Here is a 13,231-nt window from a genome sequence, read left to right as displayed (position 1 = left end):
ATTTTCTCCTTGGCCTTGTTGTGGGGAGAGGACCTGTAGGTACTTCCAGAAACTAGAATCGTAGGATCTACCAAACCAGGTACTTACAGATTCAATCTTTGCTTAGTCCATTTAGCTTGGGTGGAAATTTCTCAAGGCAATTACTATTTTGCAGCCCTTTGCATAACTTGCATAGCTCCTTGCAATTTAGTGAATGACACTGAATAAAACATTCTGACAAAATTTTTAAAAAAATTATAAATACTCTTGAAAGGATTAATGATAAAATGTTTAAGAGGTAAAGAACTAGACATATTAAAGGAGAAAATTAAGAGAAAAACTCATTAGGAATGAAAAATGGCTGGGTGCAGTAGCTCACACCTGTAATCCCAGCACTTTGGGAGACCAAGGCAAGTGGATCACCTGAGGCCAGGAGTTCAAGACCAGCCTGACCAACATGGTGAAACCCTGTCCCTTCTGAAATTACAAAAATTAGCCAGGCGTGGCAGTGTGCTCCTATAATCCCAGCTACTCAGGAGGCTGAGGGAGGAGAATTGCTTGAACCTGAGAGGTGGAGGTTACAGTGACCTGAGATTGTGCCACTGCACACTCAAGCCTGGGTGACACAGTGAGACTCCGTCTCAAAAAAAAAAAAAAAGAAAGAGAAAGAAAAGGAAAAATGGCCACCGAAATAGAAACCTTGATTGAATTGTATGTAAAAGATATTTAGAGAACTGGGATAGATGTGAGGGAATTATACAGGCACAGTGAGGTGAAACATGAAAGATAAGGTCTGACATATTTAATAGTGATTTCAGAATAACAAATAGAGAATTGAGAAGAGATGATATTCGAATAGAAGTTAGCTTAAAATATTCCAGAATTGGTTAAAGCCATTAATTTATGGAATAGTGAGAAAAAGTACCATGACTAGAGTGAAAAAAAAAATAGAGGAAATCCCTGTCCAGGCCCATCCTGAAATGATGGAATACTGAAAGAGAAATCATGTATAAAGCACCCAGAATGTAAAGGCATGGCCCTTACCAGGAATGAAGGCTAAACTGATTGCTGACTTCTCAATTGCAGTGTTAGAGAATAAATGTAATCTTATGTAAAATACAGTGGTTTAATGGAATTAACAAGTGATATGATCCTGGGATAATCAGGAGCATTTGGAGCTATTTAATTTGAACTTTAAATGAACCATTTATGTTAAAATTCTAAGGATCATAATAAAAGGAAGAGTTACAGTAAATGTAAGTGGCCTATATTTACCATGTAAGACAGGTTCTCAGATTAGATTGAACATAATCTGGGTGGTTACTTTTACTAAGAAATCAAAACACATTCACAAAAGGTCGAATATAAAATGATGGAAAAAGTACTTGCCAGGCAAGTATAAACCAAAAGAAAACCAAGAGAGCTTATATTAGACCTAGTAGTCTTTAATGGATAAAGAAGAGTTTTATATAATAATAAAAGATTCAGTACTCAGAAAGATTTCTAAACTTGTATGCACACAGGCTCAAAATATATAAAACACAAAGTGAAAGAATTATGGACAGAAAGAAGCAAATTCACCATCTGTGTTCCATTTTAACATGTATTTTAGTGATTATAAATCAGGTAAACTGAGTTTATGAAAAGATTGAGGATTTCAAACACAAAACTGCTAATTTAATGACAAGCATAATTAACAAAAAGAAGAAAATTCACTATTTGTGTTCCATTTTAACATGTATTTTAGTGATTATAAATCGGTAAACTGAGTTTATAAAAATAGGATTTGAAACACAAAACCACTAATTTAATAGCAAACATATAATCTGACAAAACATTGTCATAATGGCAGTTAAAATATTTAGAAATGATAAGTGATACATATTAAAACTTGCAGGATACACTTTAAGTGTAACTTCATGGCTAAATGTCCATTTCAAGGAGTAATAAAAACATTACGATAATAAATTATACAAGGAAGAAAGTAGTGAAGAAATGAAATTAGTGAAATAGAAAACACAGTGACATTCCATCAAAACCCAAAGTTAGTAATTTGAAAAATGTATTAAATAAGCAAATGCTTGGAAATCTCGATCACAAAAAAGGAAATGGTATCTATGTACAGTTTTAGAATGAAATGAGAAACAGTGAACATGAAAAAGATCCAAAGACAATTCCATGAAGAATATTTTATGCTAACATACTTGAAATTAGAATAAATTCCTAGAAAATATAACCTGGGAAATTTGTCTTGAGAGAAAATCAAGACAAATAGCCTACAACCAATACATTTAGTTGGTTTTAAAAACTCTGCCTATAAAACAAAGCTTTTTTTTTTCAAACAACAATAGCAATGATAGCAGCAGCAAAAATAATAACAGCAGCAGAACTCAAACCAACAGCAAAAGGATCTATAAACCCATTACCAGGAGATTTCTATTGATCATTTAAGTGGCAAATATTCCTAACCTTCAGCACACTTCCAAATTATAGAAAGAAAGGACTACTCCATAACTCATTTTATGAGCAGAGAATAATCTTCCTAGGGAACAGGTGCAAACCAAGCAAGAAAAAAAAAAAAAAATAGGCTAATTGATTTTCAATATAAAATAGTAATTTCCAGAATGATTTAAAATACTGTTGATAATCACCAAATTGGCTTTATTTTAGGAATAAAAGGATGGAGTAACATTAAAAATGTTAGTGATAGACTAAGATATTTGTTTAATAGATCAAAGAGAAAGACAAATTTGAATAGATACAGAAAAAGATGGATACAATTCATTATAATTTATAGCTTAGCAAATTTGAAATAGAACTTAAACTGACAAGGAGATAATGTATGTTACATTATTTAATGGTGAAATTTTGAAGCATTCTCTGACGTGAGGAACATTGTAAAAATATTGCTTCTACTCAGGCAAAAAGGCAAACGTGCTTTAAAAAATTTTGGTATTATTTATATTTATATATTTTGAAATTTCAGTAGCTTTTGGGGTACAGGTGATTTTTGGTTACGTGGATGAATTGTATAGTGGTGAAATCTGAGCTTTTAGTGCGCCTGTCACCTGAGAAGTGTACATTGTACCCAGTGTGTACACAATGTGTTTGTCTCTTGTCCCCTCTCTGCCTTCTGATTCCCTGTAGTCCATTATATCGCTCTGTGTGCCTTTGTGTACCTATAGCTTAGCTCCCACTTATAAGTGAGAACATACAGTATTTGGTTTCCCATTCCTGAGTTGCCTCACTTAGAATGATGGCCTCCAGCTACATCCAAGTTGCTGCAAAAGACATTATTTCGGCCGGGCGCGGTGGCTCAAGCCTGTAATCCCAGCACTTTGGGAGGCCGAGACGGGCGGATCACGAGGTCAGGAGATCGAGACCATCCTGGCTAATACGGTGAAACCCCGTCTCTACTAAAAACTACAAAAACTAGCCGGGCGACGTGGCGGGCGCCTGTAGTCCCAGCTACTCGGGAGGCTGACGCAGGAGAATGGCGTGAACCCGGGAGGCGGAGCTTGCAGTGAGCTGAGATCTGGCCACTGCACTCCAGCCTGGGCGACAGAGCAAGACTCCGTCTCAAAAAAAAAAAAAAAAAAAAAGACATTATTTCATTCTTTTTATCGCTGAGTAGTGTTTCATGGTGTATATATACCACATTTTCTTTATCCACTTATTAGTCAGTGGACAGATTGGTTCGATATCTTAAGCATGCTATTTTTAATCCGCGTTATAGTAGGTGTGTTACATTAGTGAAGTAAGACAAGACAAATACAGTATAAAAGGATTATAAAGAAGAAACTAAACTGAAATGTGATTGTGCAGAAAACACAAAATGGTGTACAGACAAATTTATAGAAAATATAAGAACATTCTAGAAGGTTGTGAGACATAAGAAGATACAAAAACCTGCTAGCATAATTTCAAAAATTTTTCATTTGTAACTTTAACAAAGATGTAAGGTACTTAGAAATTTAACCGTAATGTGTATCACCTTCATGTTGAAAATTGTTATAATTGACTGAAAATCATAATAGAAAACCTACATATGTTGAGAGATTTACTGTTTATGGAAGGGGAGACTCAGTATCATAATGATGTCAGTCTTCTGCATACTGATCAATAATTCAATCAAAAATAGAAACCAAGGCCAAGCTCAGTGGCTCTCTCTCGTTGTCCCAGCACTTTGGGAAGCCAGGGTGGGGAATCACTTTGAGCTCAGGAGTTTGAGACCAGCCCGAATAACATGGCAAAACCCTGTCTCTACGAAAATTAGCTGGGGAAGTGATGCATGCCTGTAGTCCCAGCTGCTTGGGAGGCCGTAGTGGGAGGATCGCTTGCAGGGAGGTCAAGGCTGCAGTGAGCCATGTTCACACCACTGCATTCCATCCTGTGCGACCAAGTGAGACTCTGTCTCAAAAAAAAAAAAAGAAAGAAAGAAGCCAATAACATGTGCACTTGTGTGTAATTTGACAAGATGAATCTAAAATTGACATGAAAGAGCAAATGACCAATAATAGCCAAACAGTTTTAAAGAATAAGAAAACAGGGACCTAATCTTGACATTATTTTCATGTGTCCCTTTGGCAATGATCAGTCAGTGATAGACAAAGGGACATATGGAAATAATGGAGAATTTCTTAATGGAAGCATCCTTATGTAGAAGCTGAGAGAGTGGGTATTACGTTATCATAGGGGGAATAAAAAATTATTTAATGAATGGTTTTAGGACAGTTTAGCACTTATATGGAAAATAATAAAAATTAGATACTTATTTCAGACCATACATAAGAATAAATTACAGGTGGAATAAAGATCTAAATCTGAGAAGTAAATTTTAAAAATTTTGTTTGAAAATAAACATCTTAACCTCAAGATAGGAATGAATTTCTTAAAGATACAGAGAGCAACTCCGTATGAGAACAGATTGATATATTTGATTACATTAAAAATAAAAGCTATTTGTGGTAGCCAATATATGGAATTCACCTGTGTCTATCAATGGATGAGTGTATAAAGAAAATGTGGTATATGTATACAATGGAATATTATTCCAGCCATAAAAAAATGAAATTGTGTAATTTGCAGCAATATGGATGGAACTGGAGGTTATTTTGTCAAGTGATATAAAATGAGAACAGGAAGACAAGTACGTTTTCACTCGTGGGGGCTAAAAAAAGGTCTCATGGAAGTAGAGAATAGAATGGTGGTTATCAGAGATTGAGAAAGGAACTGGGGAGGGGAGGAATGAAGAGAAGTTAAGGAGTACAAAAATACACTTAGATAGAAGGCATAGTTCTTTCTAGTTTTTGTTTTTATTTTATTTGTTTATTTTTTGAGGTGGAGTCTCACTCTGTTTTCCAGGCTGGAATGCAGTGGCGTGATCTTGGCTCACTGCAACCTCTGCCTCCTGGATTCAAGCAGTTCTTCTGCCTCAGCCTCCCAAGTAGCTGGGATTATAGGCATCCGCCACCACACCCGGCTCATTTTATTTTTATTGGAGACACGGTTTCGCCATGTTGGCTAGGCTTGATCTCGAACTCCTGGCCTCAGGTGATCCACCTGCCTCTGCCTCTCAAAGTGCTGGAATTACAGATGTGAGTCACGGTGCTTGGCCATGGTATTTGATAGTACACTAGGGAAATTATAGTTAACAATAGTTTACATTTCAAAGTAGCTAAAAGAGAAGATTTTAATGTTCCCAGGACAAAGAAAACATAAATATTTGAGGTGATGGATATTTCAGGTACCTTGATTTGATTATTACTCAGTGTATACGTGTATCAAAACAGCACATGTACCCCCAGAATAAGCACAGTTGTTACATATCAATTAAAAAAAAATGAAAAACGTCTCCATACTTTAAGACACCATAAATACTGTGAAAAGACAGATACAGACTAAAGTATGTTATACATGTACAGACAGTTCCTGACTTAACGGTTTGACTTACTTTATGATGGGTTTATTGGGTTATTGAGTGCATTTTGACTTACTATGGGTTTATTGAGATGTGACTTCACCAAAAGTAGAGGAACATCTGTAATTGATGAAAGTTTAGTCCGTAGAATCTGTGAAGAAAATCTAAAAATAAGAGCAAGACTAAACAGCCTAATTGAAAACTGGCCAAGATAGAATTTACAGAAAATTACTTCTCATTTACACAAGGAGACTTGTACAAGACATATAATGTCAGTGAATAGGAGGATCAGTAAAGAATCTGTAGTATATCATATCTAAACAGCAGTTAGTATGAATGAAATAATAAAATACAAGCATTAAGGCAGGTAAATCTAAAACTATGCTGAGTAAAGAGTGTGAGTTTAAGGATATATACAGTGTTCCTTTTCTCTGGAATATGTTTAAGCTGGAGTAGTGACTCCATTTTTTATCTTTACTTCCTTGTATCATTATCAAAGTCTCTGAGAAACATTGCTTCTTATATTTTTTCTTGTTGTCTTCCCTCCATACTTTACTATTTGTTGTATTTTCTGTTGTATCCTTCTACTTACTTGTGCTCTGAAATGTGTTTGAGTAATCTGCTTTCCCACAGCTGCTGAAAACTCCTTTGTCGTTCCCTGCCTATAGGTTCCCCATCACTGCCCACACTAGAACATAGTTCATTCTCTTAGGATGTTTTGTTTTTTTTTGGACCTGAAGTGGAACAACCTGTGTTTGTAATTAACTGATTTGATTTTGGGACTAGATCTAGAATGACTCTATCTAATAAGCGTTTATTGACCATTTCTATGTGGTTTACATTATGTTATGAACAAAATAGGAAGAGAATATAATTATCCTTACATGGATGGAATCTTAGATCCAGTAGGCCAGTTGGTCCTTAAAAAGAAAAGTGGTTTTGCCTTCTCTCTTTTATTCCAATTGAGTCTTAATTTTTTCATTCATTTACTCAAGAGTAGCATTTTGAATACAGGTAATATTTTGCTTTTCATGTTAGAGATATATAATATGGATACTGTTTATGTTTTTCAGAATTTAAACAAGCAAGCATATGATTTGGCAAAGGCTTTACTGAAGAGGACAGCTCAAGCTATTGAACCATATATCACCAATGTAAGTCTTACTTGTAATTGGTTGTCAGAAGGATTAAACCGAAAATTTAAAGACTTGCTAGAAGCAAAATTTCGTCAGATAGTGTATAGTTTTAAAAACAACAATTTTGTGTTGTTTTAACCCTTAAATAATATATTTTCTTTCTTCTTCTTTTTTTTTTTTTTTTTTTTTTTTTTGAGACGGAGTCTCGCTCTGTCGCCCAGGCTGGAGTGCAGTGGCCGGATCTCAGCTCACTGCAAGCTCCGCCTCCCGGGTTTACGCCATTCTCCTGCCTCAGCCTCCGGAGTAGCTGGGACTACAGGCGCCCGCCACCGCGCCCGGCTAGTTTTTTTTTTGTATTTTTTTAGTAGAGACGGGGTTTCACCGTGTTAGCCAGGATGGTCTCGATCTCCTGACCTCGTGATCCGCCCGTCTCGGCCTCCCAAAGTGCTGGGATTACAGGCTTGAGCCACCGCGCCCAGCCTCTTTCTTCTTCTTAAAATTATTCTTGCTTAATATTTTTTGGAAGGCTTGCTTTCATCCTATTTGTTCTTTATTTTCTTTCAAATTGCCTGAGAACTTAAACAGTTTTATTTTGGTTAGCAAGATATTCTGTTTGTTTCTACTGATAGAAGTAGAGTTAAATGTAATTAGATAAAACATGTGGAACTTTTCATTATTCAGAGACATTGCTTACAGGTTTTTGGAGCTTAAATTCATTTGTACAAGAAGAAGATATGAACTAATATTAAGACCTAGAAATTGAAGGCAAGTATGAATGGCAGTAGTGATTTAGTAAAAGTTGCTTATCTATTGCTATTCCTGGGATAGATTCCATATAAATCTATCATTTCTGAAAAAGAGGAATACTTGTAATAAAATGAGCCCTTTCAGTATCACACCAGATCTACTTACTTATGATTGACTATCTTGTATTTATTTTTAGAAGAAATATTTTTTAGCTGCTAGGTTCACTGACAGAAGTTTATGGTAAGTTTTATTTTCTCTCCACAGTTCTTTTGAGTTGTACAGATTTAGGTGGCAGTATTCATATTATATTCTATGTGAATGGTGCCTCCTAGAATACAAATGTAGAGTACAGTGTTAATGGTGCTCCTTGGAATTGTGTAACAGTACAGTCCTTCCACCTGCTTTTTCAGTTTCACTCACCTCCAGACAAGTAAAGGATATACATTTGCATTCCTGAGTAAAGTAAGAAAGAAAGCCTTTAGTAATTACTTACGCATTCTTCTAAAATTTATTGAGGGAGAGTTTTTCTTGTAGTATACACAAATTTAAAGTCAGTGTATGAAATATATCATGAAAAGATGTACTTTGAAAACTAACATACTTCATAAAACAGTAACTTAATAAATTCCAGCTTTTGTTTCTGGCTTATAGCCTTAGAGAATCCTAAACATACGATGATTTGGAAAAGTTAAGTTAATTTGTAAGGAAATTGTTTTGAAGGGTAAACTTTCAGAAGCTGTGGAATCAAATTCTGTAACCTATCTTAATTGCTCCAAGATTGTCAGGGAACTTCAAATATTGGTTTCTGCAGTTTTTAAGCTATGGGTATTGGCTGAGATAAATTGGTTGGATTGAGTTTTTTCATCATTGGCTTAGTGGCACTTGAAATGTGTAGACCTAGACTTAAACATTCTGTAATTATCCTTTTCCCTTGCTTCAAGTACTTCTAAGTGACTATTTCCATGGGCCATTAGAGCACACTAGGTGAGCTCCTCCTGGTGGCCATTTATTTAAACTCATTTTGCTAAGCCAGTTTCTTTTTTTCTCTTCTGTTTTTTTTTTGGGCGGTCAAGGGGGAACACATCTTATTTTGGTTTCTTTTTCTGGCACAAAAATAAGAAAAGATCACTGTACCATATTGATATCTCTACTCTGATTGGGGAAAATCAATATTTGATTGGGGCAATTAAAGGAAAAAACCCACAATAAATGATGATACTTATTAGAGTTAGGTGATTAGGTTCGTTATAATTTTGTATGTTTGAAAATATTTATAATGGAAGTAAAAGAAAAAAAGGCTGAGGAAATATTTTTAACAATCCCAGAATACATCAAGGTAAACACATTTCTCTATCACTTACACCTTGTGTTAATTTCCTGTTATTCTTATGTGCAGAAATAGAATCCTTCCCCCGTGAACTCCCCAAACTTTCATATTATATCTATATCAAAAGCTGAGGAGCAGGGGCCAAGCAGAGTGTTCTGAGCACACCTTGAATTATATATACTTTCTCCCAGTACCTTGTCCACTATTTTCTTATTTCTTCCTGCTTTCTTGTTCCTTGCCTTATTTGAAGGTTAGCTAAGAAATAAAAATTGCTTTTTCCCTCCTTTTAGTTCCTTTATGTCTACTTAGGTTTCCATTTCAAACCTTTATAATTACATATAAAATCACTTTCTAGTGAACTTAATTGTCTTGTGTAGGGTAAAATTAGTTCAGTGTTAGAAATCATTCTTAGCCCTTTTGGACTTACAGCTGAAAAAGCCATTATTTACTGATCTTCCTAGTTGAGAATTAGCAAGTAAAAATAGGAGTAAGATACTGAGATAATAACCCCACTTCTCTCTCTTTTCTGTTTTTCTTTTTCATTCACACATACAGACACATTCTTTTTTTTTTTTTTTTTTTAATAGATAGTGTTTCTTACATATCAAGACTCAAGAAATCACTGTGGTGGTATAGGTTATTTATTTATTAAATTTTTTTGTTGTTGTCGTTTGAGACAGAGTCTTGCTCTGGCACCCTGGCTGGAGTTCAGTGGTGTGATCTTGGCACACTGCAACCTCTGCTTCTGAAGCTCAAGTGATCCTCCTACTTCAGCCCCCTGAGTAGCTAGGACTACAGGAATGAACCACCATGTCTGGCAAATTTTTCCTTTTTTAAAAATTTTTTTGTAGAGACAGGGTTTCATTCACCATGTTGCCCATGCTGTTCTTGAATTGCTGTGCTCAAGCAATCCTCCTGCCTCAGCCTCTCAAAGTGTTAGGATTATAGGCGTGAGCCACCATGCCCAGCCTAGGTTATTTTTTTTTAATAGAATTTGTTGTAACACAACCACCTAGGAAGCTGAGCAGTACATATATATTTGTTTAAAAGGTAAAATGGAATATCAAGAACAAAAAGTACCTGGTGATAATTCTAAAAATTTCCTACATGCATCACTTCTTAATGATGTTATTTTTCACCAGTTCTTTTTTCTATCACAAATTTTAGGATATGGCAAAAAATTATTTTGTTGGACTGAAAAAAGTACATCCAGTCCTTGTTGGAATAGGTGAAATTTGGTTAAATTGCTTAATTCCACTGAGCCTCTGTTTTTGCACCTGTAATGCTTGGGTGGTGGTAGAGAATGTGTTATTTAATGTGAAAGCACTTTGTAATTAAAATTAGCCATGTATATTTAAGGTAGAATTTATTAATCATTTTTCATAATTTATTTGTAATTAAGGTAGAATTTATTACTGACTGGTGACATCTTTCATTAGGTGGCATTTGCTGTACAAAAAAATTAATTTATAGTATGTAATTAGTTACCCATTTGTAAATGAAAGAATTTTAGGAAGGAAATATTTTAATCAATTCTAAATCTGCCTCCACTAAATTTTCAGCCCTTAGGAAGGGCTTGGATTGTTTTACCCATATTTGTATCATACTGTCTTTTGCGTATTTTTTATTCATTTACCAAACATATATTGTGTGCCTCCTCTGTATCAGGCACTGTGCTAGGTAGGCTTTTACACACTGGAGAAGACCAACTTGGTCATTGTCTTTTTGGAGATTATAAAAGTGTTCAATACATGTTTTTTAATGGAATTTGTGAGAAATTAAACCAGGGAATGAATTTTTTCCTTAATTTTTCAAATAAGTTTTTCCCAGACTGTTAGAAGATGATGATGGTTTGACCACTTTGATGGTGAGATTGGGAAGGGTTTTTGTTCTTTATTAAGGAAAATACTATTTATTAAATAGGTATATTTATTTTGCTATTTGTTAAGCAGGAGAAAATTTGTGAATGGAAGCAAAAAAGCCACTTTATTTTCAACCTGAGTAAGAATTTAACCTTTGATGTCATGAAATTCTCTTCCCGTAAAATTGATAAATAGGAAGGACAAAAAAGTTCGTTTTAAAACCAATAAAGAAAGAATAGCAAAATAGAATTTGTTCTTCTTTCTTCATGTCTGGGTAGTCTAATCTGATTCATAGACCTAAAAAAGTCACATAAAAGCAACCCAAGAAGTAAAAGTAAGCAGAAAAGACATAGAAATATGAAATTCTCCACTCTGTACTCTCAGTATAGAAAGTTAAAGTGTAATTAAGCCAGTTGTGTGTTAACTGTCACAGAAGAGATTAGGGCAGCTTGCATGGTATAAAGAATCCTTGACTCCTTCTCCTCTGAGACTCAGGAAACCATTAAGGATATATGGCGGGGTATGCTTTTGGTTAACTGTTTATGTTTTTGGAAGGTTTTAAATAGAAAGGAACTTGACAGTTATGCCATGCATCTTTACCAATTTCAGTAGTAATATGATAAATGATCTGAGTGTGGAAACTAGTTAGAGCTAGCTATATGGTAGGGAAAAATTGTTTAAATTTGGATTTTCCTTGTGTTTGTGTGTGCTTTTAATTGGATTTTAATTAGTGTTGTAAACCCTGTAGATATGTACACATCAGAATGTAAAAGAAGACAAAGAATTAGAAAGAGGTAGTTTTTCATCAGAAGTAAAAAATTACATATTTCAAACATAGAATTGCCTTCTATGAAAATGTAAGAAGGCTGTATCTATGGGATGATGTTTTCTTATGTATGTACTAAGGTGAACAGGCTATTTTCCCTCACCCTTGGGGAGATTAAGACATTGTTTTAGTCAGGGTTTTCTAGAGAAATAGCCAATAGTGAGTGAGTGTATGTATATACAGACACACATACACATATATGTGTGTGTATATTCACACATAGTGTATAAATACACACACACTGAGAGACACATGTATATGTATGAGAGAGAATTTATTAGGGGAATTAACTTATGAGATTACAGAGTCTGAGAAGTCCAAGAGTAGGCTGTCTGCAGGCTGGAGAACCAGGGAAGCCAGTGGTGTTACTCTCAGAGGCAGAAGGCAAGGCTTGAGAACCTGGCAGGGGACTGGGCCGCTGGTGCAGTTTCTGGAGTCTGAAGGCAGGAAAACCTGGAGTGCTGCTGTCCAAGGGTAGGAAATGAATGTCCCAATCCAGAAGACAGTGAATTCACTTCCTTTTGCCTTATGGGGCCTTCAAGCCTATTTGGATGATGCCTGCCCATACTGAGGGCAGATCTTTCCCACTAAGTCTATAAGCCAATCTCCTCTGCAAACATCATTGCAGACACACCCAGAAACAATGCTTTACCAGCTCTCTAGGTATCCCTTAATGCAGTCAAGTTGACACATAAAATTAACCATCCAGAAATATACACAAATAATAATATAGGATAGAATATAGCCAATATTATAATGGGGAGCAGAGTATATTTGAAAAGTAGAATGTTTATTGAAATGTTTTGGTCTATTTTATTGTATACAAGATGGATTCCATGTTTTATCTTTTCCTGTAGCCTGTACTGGTTTCCCATGTAATGTTAGAAAATATTTTGATATGCCTAGTTTGATTTTGTATAAAATAATGATGAATTTGATCAAATAATTACGATTTTTAAAACATTCATCTTGTCTCTGGTTTTTCTACTAATGATAGGCTTTCTTTCTCAAAAGTTTTTTAATCAGGTTCTGATGCTTGGGAAAACATCTATCAGCGATTTGTCAGAGCATGTCTTTGACTTAATTTTGGAGCTCTACAATATTGATAGTCATTTGCTGCTCTCTGTTTTACCCCAGCTTGAATTTAAATTAAAGGTAACTTGTAAAAATAATATGATTCTACCAACCAAGTTATTAGCAAAGAGCATTATTTATAGCTTTTTAATTTTTACAATAGTTTTAACTGAATGTAAGAGATGAAGGGGGAGTATTACTATTATTTCTTCACATATTTGTGCCATGTCTGTCTGTGAATCTTCAGTGCCTGGCAGGTGCCTAGCAAATAGTAACTGCTTAATAAATGATTAGTAAGGTTAGCAAGATGGTATTTTCCTCCAGATATTTTCCAGATAAATTCTAGGATTTGACTAACTT

At 35.0% G+C, this 13,231-nt stretch overlaps 1 protein-coding gene across 5 annotated transcripts in view; it reads left to right on the top strand.

Moving 5' to 3' along the window:
• Positions 1-13,231, top strand: part of PDS5B (PDS5 cohesin associated factor B) — a 184,404-nt gene that overhangs the window by 72,513 nt on the left and 98,660 nt on the right. For all 5 annotated transcript variants that reach the window (XM_033235594.1, XM_033235585.1, XM_033235601.1 and 2 more), the window contains exons 7-8: positions 6,973-7,053; positions 12,812-12,952. In XM_033235594.1, coding sequence (XP_033091485.1) covers positions 6,973-7,053; positions 12,812-12,952 — 222 coding nt within the window. The remainder of the gene's footprint in view (positions 1-6,972; positions 7,054-12,811; positions 12,953-13,231) is intronic.

The sequence above is a fragment of the Trachypithecus francoisi genome, unplaced genomic scaffold (genome assembly GCF_009764315.1).
Source record: "Trachypithecus francoisi isolate TF-2019V2 unplaced genomic scaffold, Tfra_2.0 Contig01461, whole genome shotgun sequence".
Lineage (NCBI taxonomy): Eukaryota > Metazoa > Chordata > Mammalia > Primates > Cercopithecidae > Trachypithecus > Trachypithecus francoisi.
Note: the sequence above shows the minus strand (reverse complement) of the source record. Positions and strands in the feature narration are given on the sequence as shown.